General features: G+C 55.8%; 2 protein-coding genes across 8 annotated transcripts; both read left to right on the forward strand.

Moving 5' to 3' along the window:
- Window positions 1-76: 76 nt before the first annotated feature.
- On the forward strand, window positions 77-4,610 carry SCAMP3 (secretory carrier membrane protein 3). Its single transcript, XM_037498846.2, has 9 exons — window positions 77-347; window positions 676-753; window positions 1,433-1,561; window positions 1,639-1,759; window positions 2,161-2,289; window positions 2,743-2,902; window positions 3,008-3,109; window positions 3,793-3,910; window positions 4,159-4,610. Exons 1-9 carry the CDS (start codon window positions 282-284, stop codon window positions 4,303-4,305), a joined length of 1,050 nt encoding a protein of 349 aa, XP_037354743.1. The 5' UTR covers window positions 77-281; the 3' UTR covers window positions 4,306-4,610.
- Window positions 4,611-5,141: 531 nt separating this feature from the next.
- ENTREP3 (endosomal transmembrane epsin interactor 3) lies at window positions 5,142-11,277 on the forward strand. Of its 7 annotated transcripts, none has more exons than XM_037500140.2 (12): window positions 5,142-5,969; window positions 6,166-6,222; window positions 6,424-6,534; window positions 6,639-6,758; window positions 6,916-7,023; window positions 7,559-7,731; window positions 7,868-7,967; window positions 8,290-8,359; window positions 8,611-9,156; window positions 10,048-10,116; window positions 10,195-10,448; window positions 10,536-11,277. In XM_037500140.2, the coding sequence occupies exons 1-12, from the start codon at window positions 5,745-5,747 to the stop codon at window positions 10,707-10,709; spliced, it is 2,007 nt and encodes a 668-aa protein (XP_037356037.1). In that variant the 5' UTR covers window positions 5,142-5,744; the 3' UTR covers window positions 10,710-11,277. The 7 variants fall into 7 exon arrangements, with proteins under 7 accessions (XP_037356037.1, XP_037356039.1, XP_054547378.1 ...); XM_054691403.1 differs by having other exon boundaries at window positions 5,180-5,969; window positions 7,556-7,731; window positions 7,841-7,967; XM_054691406.1 differs by having other exon boundaries at window positions 5,180-5,969; window positions 7,556-7,731; window positions 7,841-7,967; window positions 10,228-10,448.
- The last annotated feature ends 1,007 nt before the right edge of the window (window positions 11,278-12,284 follow it).

The following is a 12,284-nucleotide window of genomic DNA, read 5'->3' on the forward strand; positions in this document are numbered from 1 at the left end:
TCGGCGGAGGGAAGTCACGTGACGGCGAGGCGGTAGTTGCCTGCGGGGAGTGGGTGAGCGGCGTCACGTGGGAGTATTTCCGTCTTTGCTTTTAGCCAAGACGCAGGCGCAACCCGTAGCTGCTGCGGGAATCTTTATGAGCCTTCCGGTGGGTACAACCAATCCGTGTACAGAGAAGCGGGGCGGACCGAGAAGAGCGGAGGGAGTTCTGAGAGCCTCTGCCGCCACTGCCGCGGCAGGGGCGTGGAGGCCACGGGGCGACCCAGTCCGCAGTTGCAAACATGGCTCAGAGCAGAGACAGCGGAAACCCCTTCGCCGAGGCCGGGGAACTTGATAATCCCTTTCAGGTGACTTGCGTCGGCCTCCTCTGGGTAGCTGGGTTGACTTCTGTCGGTTCTGGAGGGTCGGGCTAACTTATATGGGAATACGTAACATTTGATCCAGGTAAGGGCCGCCACGTGGGCGTGACTGTGATTACAGCCCTCTGAGCACCCTCGGGGGCGGGCCCTGCCCCTGTAAAGAACTTGTACCAGCAGTATAGGGTGAAGGATTTGGGCAAGTGGTGGGACAACAGCGTGCCCCCCACGGTGCATTCCTTGGAGGTAATAGGAGAACCCGATGTGAATACCTCCCAGAGGCATCAAGTGCCAGCTGAGCCCCACTCTTTACCCGCAGGACCCAGCAGTGATCCAGCACCGACCCAGCCCGCAGTATGCCACACTTGACGTCTACAACCCTTTTGAGGCCCGAGAGGTGAGCTGTAGTGTACAGGAGACTTGGAAGGGAAAGGAGTGCTCATAAGCCAGCACTGACCTGTCACTTACTAACCTTGAGTTCTTAAGCAGGAAATCCTCATTTTCCTTACTTATGAAGCAGGGGACTTTGCTACAGGCAAGGAAAGAACCGACACTGTGCTCTTAGCTCCCTGGAAGAAGCCAGTCTGCCCCGGCGTGCCTATTCCTTCCAGAGGCACCAGGGCCAACGAACCATCCAGTTTGAGCTCTGAATGTGGGCCTGGGAGCTCCTGGAGTCAAGACTCCACGTGGGAACACTTATTTGAAAAAAGTGAATGGGGGTGGGTCAAGTTGGGGAGAAAACAAACTATGCTTAGGTGTGCAATTAGAAGGCAGGGAATGAGAGCTGGATCTGTAGGCCCTGCTGAAAGAAGAAATGGTAAGAGTTTTACAAAAAGCATAGATACTGTAGATGAGTGCTCTGAGTCCTGGCCGAGGAGTTTGATGTGTGGGGTGATGAGGACTGCTGCATGTCATCATAGATTTTTCTGACATCAGTTCAACCCCAAAACTAGCTTTATGACTGGGAGAGGGGCTGCTGCCTTAGATAATGAGTTGTCTGTGTCTGAAAGTATTCAAGGAGATTCCTGTGTTTTGAGATACTAGATGTACCTTAAGATCTTTTCCAAACCAAACAGCCACCACCAGCCTATGAGACTCCTGCTCCTGCCCCTGCCCCGTTGCCTCCACCCTCGGCTCCCCCCCTGCAGTCCTCCAGAAAGCTCAGCCCCACAGAACCTAAGAACTATGGCTCCTACAGCACCCAGGTAAAGAGAATGAGGTTGGAAAGAGGGGCTAGCCCTGGGGCTGGAGACTCACCTCTCCCTCTGCTCATATTGGGCAGGCTTCGGCTGCAGCAGCCACAGCTGAATTGCTAAAGAAGCAGGAGGAACTCAACCGTAAAGCAGAGGAGTTGGACCGGAGGGAACGGGAGCTGCAGCATGCTGCCCTGGGGGGCACAGCTAGTAAGTTGATCCTGGGTCAGGCAGGGAAGTTTATCTGACAGTTTGGAAAGAGCGAAAAGAATCTAGGAGCGTGAGATCTGGACCCTTTACTAACTATGAGCTTGTAAGCAAGAACATCTCAGTTGCCTTACTTATAAAGCAACAATGATGTTTGTACTTGTTTAACAGGGTTGTAGTGAGTATTGAACAAGGTCATTTATACACATACTTGGCACAGTTCTTAGAAGTTGTAAATAGTAATAATACACATTCACTATTGACATTATTTCTGCCATTCTCACTCCCTTAGACCTTGAGTTGGAGACAGAAGAGAGCCTTGGAGATGGAAGGGAGAGGGACTGACTCCTTTGTTGGTCTTCACCTGACTTCTGGGGTCCTCTTGCTCTTTTTGTGCCTTACAGCTCGACAGAACAATTGGCCCCCTCTGCCTTCTTTTTGCCCAGTTCAGCCCTGCTTTTTCCAGGACATCTCCATGGAGATCCCCCAAGAATTTCAGAAGACAGTATCTACCATGTACTACCTCTGGATGTGTGAGTAGTGAAGAGCCTTTTTGGAAGAGCACAGGTAGCAGCTTGAACCTCCCTTTTGCCCCGGAGCCCACTCATCTCCAACTAAACACTTGACTCCCAGTGTTCAAGTTTAAGGCTAATTTCTGCAGGAATCTTCTTGGGTTACTCCCTTTATGACATCTAGGACTGACTCTCCGGCCTTTTAGTAAATATATACAGTTTTCCTCTTTCTCTTTCCCATGGCACTGGGCAAAAATGTGTTCTGAATCCTTTATGTGCGTTTGCAGAAGGGATCATGTGTGATTGAGATTGGTTTGTTCTGTCACCCTGTGGATTTGAGGATTCTGGGACGACTGAAGCAGTCTTCCTTTCTTTACTCTGCCTTGTTTGGTGAGGGTGTGGGCTGGATGTCTGTGGGAAGAAGCTTCCACTGCAGACCACAGCCCCCCATCATCCTGTTCCTCTGTCTCTTAGGCAGCACTCTGGTTCTTCTCCTGAACTTCCTGGCCTGCCTGGCCAGCTTCTGTGTGGATCCCAACAATGGCGCAGGCTTTGGGCTCTCTATCCTCTGGGCCCTCATTTTTACTCCCTGTTCCTTCGTCTGCTGGTACCGCCCCATGTATAAGGCTTTCCGGTAAGTGGAGCTGTTGGTGAGGGCCGGGGAGGGGCTTTGGGTGGAGTTCACATGGGCCTCTCCAGCTCTCATTCTTTTCTCTCCCTCCCCATTTATTTCTTGCAGGAGCGACAGTTCTTTCAATTTCTTTGTTTTCTTCTTCATTTTCTTCGCCCAGGATGTGCTTTATGTCCTCCAGGCCATTGGCATCCCAGGTTGGGGATTCAGGTCTGTGTGTCTGCCACCCACCCTCACACTTTCCTCCCACTTCTCTAGTCAAGTCAGCGCTGGGTACTGCAGTGAGCGTTCAGAAAAAGGAAGTGTGGTTTTTATCTTTGGGTGGTGCTAATTTAAGGGGAAAGACAGGACATACTTCAGGACAATAGAATGCACCCAGATAGAACTCTAGACAGGGGGCCTCCCTGGTGGCACAAGGGATTAAGCATCAGCACTACGAAGCTATCCGCAGCCACTGCCGTATGAGTTCAATCCCCAGCCAGGGAGCTGACCCACATGGCGCGGCAGACCTCTCCTGACTCGCCCACTGTTCCCCTCAGCAGCATATTTCAGTCAATCCACCTGTTCTGCTCCCCACTCTGTCTCTGGTGAATCCTCTCATCTTCCACACCTCTGGCCTGTACCCCAGCTCTGGTATGCATAAATAAATAAATCTTTAAAAAAAAAGAAAAAAAAGGAACTCTAGACAGGAACAGATTGAGGGAAAGAAGCCTGTATGAAGAGAGTGGATGTAGTTTGGGATTGTCATCTGTAGAAGGCTGATGGGAGGTGCAACCCATGATGGGAGGTTGAGAATAGGACGTGTTTGCAACATAACCAGAGGAGAGCTGGCAGGAAGAGCCCCATCCGTGAGCAGCCCCTCTTCACTACTACGTGCATTTCCCTCCTTGCAGTGGCTGGATCTCTGCTTTGGTGGTGCTGAAAGCAAACACGGCCGTAGCTGTGCTCATGCTGCTGGTTGCCCTGTTCTTCACTGGCATCGCTGTGCTGGGAATTGTGATGCTAAAGCGGGTGAGGGGCTCTATTGAAGGTGGGGCCAGTCGAGTGAGATCATGCGCCCCAGAGGCCTGGGTGGAACACTCTGAAGGAACTGGGGAGGGTAGGAAAATGGGCAGGCTTCTGCCTAATGGACCTAGGGCTGTATGTGTGTATGTTGGGAGTGAGCCAGTAGAACAGTAGGCTGGTGAGTTGTAATGGTGTTGGGTTGGAGTGGGTTATAGTGCTGGATGTGCCTTAATGTCCCCTTGCTCTGCTTGCAGATCCACTCCTTGTACCGCCGCACAGGAGCCAGCTTTCAGAAGGCCCAGCAAGAATTTGCTGCTGGTGTTTTCTCTAACCCTGCGGTGCGAACCGCTGCTGCCAATGCAGCTGCTGGGGCTGCTGAAAATGCCTTCCGGGCCCCCTGATCTCCACCTGGGATGCCCTGCCCTGCCACTTGAGGGAGATGACTTCGCCCCCATCCCCTGAAGTCTCTGGGACTGAGAGATCACTACTTGATATCTCCTCAATAGTGCTCCCAATCCCACGGCCATGACTGCTGATCCTGACTTAGGGGTGCTGGAAGCCCACTGTGACTCAGTCACTGCCTTCTCCTCACGTCCCAATCAGGCCACACTGCTGCCACCTCTTACACACCCAGCCCAACTTACCCTCTGCTGTGCCAAGGCTATTGCTTCGGTTATTTAAATAAAAAGAAAGTGGAACTGGAACTCAAATCGCTATTTCTGGATTTTTTTATTGGGAATTAGGCTTTGTGAAAGGGAAAGTAGAATGAGGAGGGCACAGGAGTGAAAGCCAAATGTGAACTCTCCTGGAAAGGTCAGACCTGGCTTTAGTGTAAACTGAGCACTGTTAGGGTGGGGCAGCAGCCAGAGGTTGGCGGCTGAGGGAGGGAAGTCCCTGGTTGGGCGTGGAAACCCCCGAGCAATCCAGGACCTCTGCTCCCCAACCCTCTCCATTAAGGACTGAAGAGCTGCTCCCTTTGCTGAGAATGCAGCGGACCCAGGAAGCTGAGAGGCTGGGTGCGGCTCCAGTGGACGCGGAATGCGTGGTTAGCAGATCGGGCCTGGTCCTGGGAGATGCAGCAGCTGGGGAGTGACTGGCCGCTGGTGCCTGCTCGCCTGGCCTGGCCGCCGCCACCTGCCCTCCCCCACCAGCCCCACTGGGTCTCTGGCCTGGACTACAGCTCCCGGAGTGCACCGCGCTGGGCCTCGCCGCCACGCCCCTCCTCCCGCCCCAGCCCATTCCCATCCCCCGCCTCCAGTCCCGGACCTGCTGCAGCCTGAGCTGGGGGAGCGGAGCTCGGTGGGGAGGGGAGCGGGGCAGGCGACCCAGGAGACAGCGGCGCCGAGGCCTCTCCCCTCCAGGCGGCCTCGGATCCCACTGGACACTCTGCGGGCACACCGACCGCGCCTCTCGAGTCACCCCACGCCGACCCCTCCCCTTCTCTAGACTGCTTTCCCATCCTTCTCGCTTTACCTTCCCCACCTTCCGCCGGGCTCCCGGCCGCCGCCCTCTCCTCCTTCCCGGACCAGCCCTTTTTGGCGCCCCTTTTCCGAAGGAGATGCGATGAGCTGGTGCCCCTGCGTCCTCATCGCCGCCCCGGGCACGGTGCCCGTCCAGTGCCCGTGGTGGGGAGGGAGCACTCCGCGGCCCCTCCGTGACGCCCCTCCCTTGGGCCACCCCTCAGCTGGCGTCCCAGGGCCATGCCCCAGGGGACCCAGCCAGGGGGTGGGCTCTAGAGAGAGCGGGGTGGAGAGAAGGAAGGACCGGGCCTTGGGCGCCTTTGAGATGCTCCCAAGCGCCAGAGGGGGCCGAGCCAGGCTCAGGCAACCGGGCGGCAGGCATGATGCCCTCGCCTAGTGATTCAAGCCGCTCGCTGACCAGCCGGCCCAGCACCCGGGGCCTTACCCACCTCCGCCTCCACCGATCCTGGCTGCAGGCCTTGCTCACACTGGGGCTGGCCCAGGTGCTCCTGGGCATCCTGGTAGTCACCTTCAGCATGGTGGCCTCCTCCGTCACCACCACCGAGACCATCAAGAGGTCCTGCCCATCTTGGGCTGGATTCTCGGTGAGTTGGGTGCACAGTCCTTGGGTGGGGGAGGCTCCTTGGCTCCACCCCTCCACATCAGCTGTAAGTCCAATTCCTGGCCTCTCCTTCCTCTCCTGGGCTTCTCCCTCCTTACAGGGTTGGGTGCACCCTGTGGTGAAGGGCTCACTCAGGTGCCTCCCCTGCTAGGCTGAGCCTGTGCTCACTCTGTCCCCAGCTGGCGTTCTCCGGGGTGGTTGGCATTGTGTCCTGGAAGCGGCCATTCACTCTAGTGGTAGGTGCCAGGGTCTAGTGCCCACTGGGAGGCAGGTGCTCAGCACCTGAGGGGATGCCCATTTACGCCCTGGAGAAGGGAAGTGGCTCTCTGGTTATTGCCAGCCAGGCACGAAGTGTCTGTGAAGAAGGGTGGCTCCATCCATGGTATAGGGGTACTTCTAAGGGTCCCAGCCCTGAGTCTGCTCCCTGTTTCCCCCAGATTTCCTTCTTCTCCTTGCTTTCGGTGCTCTGTGTCATGCTCAGCATGGCTGGCTCTGTTCTCTCCTGTAAGAATGCCCAGCTGGCCCGCGACTTTCGAGACTGCTCCATGGTGAGATTCAAGGAGGGAGAGCCGGAAAGAGCTGGTCTGGGGAGGTGTGCGGGACACCTGGGTTTGTCTTGACTCGGGCTACCTCACCCTCCCCTCCTGCCCAGGAAGGAAAGGTCTGTGTGTGCTGTCCCTCTGGTCCCCTACACAGACCCTGTCCAGAGTCAGGGCAGGAACTGAAAGTTTCCCCTAACTCCACCTGTGATGAAGCCCGCGGAGCCCTCAAGGTGAGCAGGCATCCCATCCCCACCATTGCATCCTTCTACATCATCCTCCTGGTTCTCCCCCTTGCCTCCCCTTCTGGGGTCCTCACAGGCTCTGTAGGTGAGGAATTTACTCCTCTTCAGCATATGCTCACACCCTCCTCCTTCTTTCCTTCCCCAGAACCTGCTGTTCAGCGTCTGTGGGCTCACCATTTGTGCCGCCATTGTCTGCACCCTCTCTGCTATTGTCTGCTGCATCCAAATCTTCTCCCTGGATCTGGTACACACGGTGAGTGGGGAGCTGGTGTCAAGACCGAGCATATGTGATGGGAGAAGGGTGTATGTGCTAGAACTTGGGACAGTGGCTACTGGCCAGGGGGTGCTGTGGGTCATCTATTAGCCATGTCTACTATAGGGATAGGTTAGAGGGACAAGGGAGGGCAGTGACAGGGAGCAGGTGAATGCCAGTCTGGGGCCTGGATAGGGAACGTTAGAGAATGGAACTAGAAGCTGGGTGGAGTCGAGACACAGTTCCTGTTGGGATAAAGGCTTGATGCGTTGGGACAGAGAGCAGGCGTGGTTCTGGGTACAGATTCTGGGCACAGGCAAGGGGCCTTAAAGAGGAATTTCTGTATGGGCAAGGCCAGAGCTGGAAGTTCTGGTTAGGTGCAAGGGCGGAGGAGGATCCAATTCTGACTGAGGGCCTCGCCAGAACTGAGCTGCTTGGAGGGGCTGGGGCCGGAACAGTGTAGATGAAAGAGGAGTTTGGGAGCCCAGTTCTATTCCCAGAAACCAGGCATGCTGACCTGCTTGCTCTCCAGCAGCTGGCCCCTGAGCGCTCAGTCTCAGGCCCCCTGGGACCTCTGGGTTGCACATCCTCGCCCCCAGCCCCTCTCCTACATACGATGCTGGACCTGGAGGAATTTGTACCGCCTGTGCCCCCACCACCCTATTATCCCCCAGAGTACACCTGCAGCTCAGAGACAGATGCACAGAGGTGAGGCCTGCTGAAGTCCTCTTGGGGCAAGAAGCAAGGGTATTGGGGCTGTGGCCTGTATTGGTGTGGTGGGAGGGGGGATCTTTGAGGAGGAAGAGTTCTTTTCCAGGCTTGACCCTCTCCCTCATCCTGCCAGCATCACCTACAATGGCTCCATGGACAGCCCAGTGCCCTTGTACCCAACTGACTGCCCCCCTTCTTATGAGGCCGTCATGGGGCTTCGAGGAGACAGCCAGGTGAGTGCCGGACTTGGTGCGGGCTGAGAAGCCAGGGGTAGAACTGAAAAGCTGAGTGAGCTATAGTCACTGGATAAAGATTAATAGTAGCTCCTGCAATCTTTATAGTACTGGCACACCCACTAGCATCTTTGATCTTCCCTAGAGCCTGGTGAGGGGGGTGGAGTAGGAACTATCATTTCTATTTTACAGATGTGAAAACTGAGGCCCACATAAGTGGCTTGTGCAATGACAAAGCTGGAATCTAGGTCTCCAGAGCTCTGTCCAGCACATGGGGGTGACCACGTCAGTGTATAGTGCTTGACCCGTGTCTCTTCTTCAGGCCACTCTGTTTGATCCTCAGCTGCACGAGGGCTCCTGTATCTGCGACCGGGTAGCGTCCATTGTAGATGGTGAGCAAAAAGTGGGTAGGGGCTGCCTGGGATAGGAGAGCAGAGTGCAGACTGCGGGCAAAGAAGGGGAGATGAGTCTAAGGTGGTGGCTTAGGAACTAGCACGGGCTAGTTCCTTCTTGGAGCCCTGGACTTATTTGTCTCGGAGATGAAGTGGGAGGCAGAGTGGTCTGGAGAGGCTGAGGCTGAGAAAGGAGGACCAATCTGGACCAGACCAGGCCAGTGCTACCCAGCGCCCCCTGCTGCCCACAGTGTCAATGGACAGCGGGTCTCTGGTGCTGTCAGCCATCGGTGACCTCCCTGGGGGTTCTAGCCCGTCAGAGGACTCCTGCCTGCTGGAGCTGCAGGGCTCAGTGCGCTCGGTGGACTACGTGCTCTTCCGCTCTATTCAGCGCAGCCGCGCTGGCTACTGCCTCAGCCTGGACTGCGGCCTGCGGGGCCCTTTTGAGGACAGTCCCCTGCCACGGCGGCCCCCACGGGCTGCACGCTCCTATTCCTGCTCTGCCCCCGAGGCCCCACCCCAACTGGGTGCCCCCACAGCTGCCCGTAGCTGCCACCGCCTGGAAGGCTGGCCTCCCTGGGCGGGACCCTGCTTCCCCGAGCTGAGGCGGCGGGTCCCCCGGGGAGGCAGCAGGCCAGCGCCAGCCCCTCCCACCAGAGCGCCCCCTCGCCGCTTCAGCGATAGCTCAGGTTCCCTCACCCCACCGGGGCACCGGCCTCCTCATCCGGCTCCCCCATCTCCGCTGCTGCTGCCACGGTCCCACAGTGACCCGGGCATCACCATCTCCAGTGACACTGGTGAGTACCCCAGGGTTCAAGAGAGGGCAGGCCCTGGAAGTTAGAGCCCTAATGATGCCCCGTGAGATTTGGGACATCGAGGTGGAAAAAGGCGAGTTCACTCCAGCAGCCCTCAGACTGCTCCCCTGCTAGAAATGCCACATCATTACCTTGGTGACTAAAAAAGGAGGACTTATTTTTTGAAACCCAGTCCCACAGCTCCTAGCTTGGGCAGTTTCCTGTCCTCTCCAAGCCTCAGTTTCTCCCTAGTAAAACAGGTGTTCTAAGAGTACACAATCACAGGCCTCCCCGGTGGCGCAGCGGTTGAGCGCTGGGTTGCGAAGCTGCCCGCAGCCTCTGCAGCACTGGTTCTATCCCCGGCTGCTCCCCGGCCACCGGAGGAGGGTCCCGCATGGCACGCAGACCTCTCCTGCCGCCCGCTGCTCCCCTCAGCAGTGTACCTCGGTCCCTCTGCCTGCTCTGCTCCCCGCTCTGGCTCTGGTGAATTCTCTCGCCCTCCCGCGCTTCTGAATGCACCCAGTGCTTGTATAAATTAAAAAAAAAAAAAATCTTTAAAAAAAAAAAAGAGTACACAATCACGAGCACTATTGAGTTGTTGAGAAATGAGATAATGCACGTTAGATGCTTAGCACCAGCACAGAAAATGCTCGTTATCAGCCATCAAGGAGCAGATGGTGAGGAGGATGCAGGAGTGAACCATGCTACCTTAGCCCCTGCCTTAGTGGTTTGCACCATCTAGGTGCTGGCAGATGTGAGCAGAGATGATGCCCCCTTGGTTGGGGATGGAGGGTGGGAGTTATGGAAGCTCCTCTGGGCCTGAGTTCTCACCTGAGGGTAGGCAGCTGTGTCCATGGGAGTTCCTGCTCAGTCCCTGTCTCTCTCTCTCCCCAGCTGACTTCAGGGACCTTTATACCAAAGTGCTTGAGGAAGAAGCTGCTTCTGTTTCCTCTGCAGATACAGGTCAGGCTCGTGCTTGATGCCCGGGGGGTGAGGATTGCTTCCTGGCCCTCTCTGCACCACCCATTCCTCTCTTTCCAGGGCTCTGTTCTGAAGCCTGCCTCTTCCGTCTAGCCCGCTGCCCTTCCCCCAAGTTGCTGCGTGCCCGCTCAGCCGAGAAACGTCGCCCTGTGCCCACCTTCCAGAAGGTCCCCCTGCCCTCGGGCCCTGCACCTGCCCACTCCTTGGGAGACCTGAAGAGCAGCTGGCCAGGCCGGGGTTTGGTCACTCGTTTCCTCCAGATGTCCAGGAAGTCCCCAGACCCCAGTGGGAATGGAGCCCATGGACATAAGCAGGTAGGAGTAGGAGTCAGGAAAGATACCTGGGCAAGATGGAGCCTCAGGTTGCACCACACTGATGTCATTTCCTGTGTCCCCCTCTAGGTGCCCCTGAGTCTGTGGGGCCGGCCCGGCCGGGAGAGTCTTCATCTTCGCAGCTGTGGTGATCTGAGTTCCGGCACCTCCCTGCGGCGCCTCCTCTCTAGCCGAAGGCTGGAGCGGGGAACCCGTCCCCACAGCCTCAGCCTCAATGGGGGCAGCCGGGAGACTGGGCTCTGACCTAGGCTTCCTGCCACACCAGACAGATTCAGGTGAATGCTGAGGCCATAGGCCACAGCTGGTTGGGACCAGCAGTCCCTGTGTCCTCTTGCACTGGCTAACACAAAAGGCACCCGCTGAACAACCTCAGATGTTTCCCTTTCCCTCCTACCTCTGGGGATTCCTGCTGCTTGCCTTTGTCCCTCTGGCCTAGGAGAGCCGCTGTGCTGTGCTGCATGGGTGTTCAGGTCGGGAGACATCTCTGCTTACAGATATGCAGGAGGAAAACAGGTAGAGCTCTGTCCCCCCAGCAGGAGAGCAACCCTCTGGTCAGCCAGGCGCACTATGGCCAGGGCAAAGTCCTGTCCTGGTGTTTCAGCATAGGGGGCTGTGTGCCTATGCAATGGGGTGGTGAGGCATGAAGACAGAAAAATCTGGTGACCTCTCTGCTCTGCCACCTCAAGCTGCATGACCCTGAGCAAGTTATTTAACCTCAATTGCCTGATCCGTAAAACATTGTGAGGATGAATGTTTATAAAGCTCTTAACACACACTAAGTAAGCCTTCAATAAATTTCAGTTTCCCCCTTCTCTTCCGGATCATTCTTTATCACCAATGAAATATTTTTTAGCATCTCTCACAGTTAAGAAAACTTCCAGCTAACACACTGTATCTCTGCCTTTCATGGGAAAACGTTTTCTCTCTTGCTTTCCTCTGTTTTCTGGATGTCCGTTCTCTTCTTACCCACTCCCATCAGGCTCCTTCCCCTGCCTCTCCCCAGACACTGCTCTTTACAAAGTTTTCAGTAACCAAAAAGATGTCAGACCTAGAGGCCCTTTCTCTACCTGCATCTTACCCTAAGAAGGGTTTAATCAAGGGAATCCATATCTTTCCTCTTGAATTTCACCTTTCTTTGAAGACACCATACTCTGCTATTTCCTTCCTGCTTTATTGCTTGGCATTCTTTACCAGCTTTCACACCGCTGCTGCAGGACTGCTTCACACTGGAACCCCCCAGGGCTCTCTCCTCCACACTGTCTTCTACCTATGCTCTGTTTGTAGGCAGCCTTACCAACATCCACAACTTTAAATATCACACGTGTTCATATATGACTCCCTGCTTGATCTCTCCATGAGCTCTAACCTCCAACCCAATGTCTCTAATGGGCCACTGCAGACTTCTTAATCTCCACCCTTACCACCTGTTCCTCTTCCACTACTTCCCACTCATCAAGTGGCACCACCATTCAGCAGTTGCACATTTCAAAAGCTTGAGAATCATCCTAGCTTTTTTTTTTTTTTTTAAAGATTTATTTATTTATTTATACAAGCACTGGGTACAGTCAGAAGCGTGGGAGGGTGAGAGATTTCACCAGAGCCAGAGCGGGGAACAGAACAAGGAAGTACACTGCTGAGGGGAGCAGCGGGCGGCAGGAGAGGTCTGTGCGCCATGTGGGACCCTCGCCCAGTGACTGGGGATCGAACCATCGCTGCAGAGGCTGCGGGCAGCTTCGCAACCAGTGCTCAACCCCTGCGCCACCGGGGAGGCCCATCATCCTAGCTTCTTTAGCCTCACCCAACGTGCTCAGTCCTACC

Source organism: Talpa occidentalis, unplaced genomic scaffold (genome assembly GCF_014898055.3).
Source record: "Talpa occidentalis isolate TD23 unplaced genomic scaffold, MPIMG_talOcc4v2.1 talOcc4.9, whole genome shotgun sequence".
NCBI classification, from domain to species: Eukaryota; Metazoa; Chordata; class Mammalia; order Eulipotyphla; family Talpidae; genus Talpa; species Talpa occidentalis.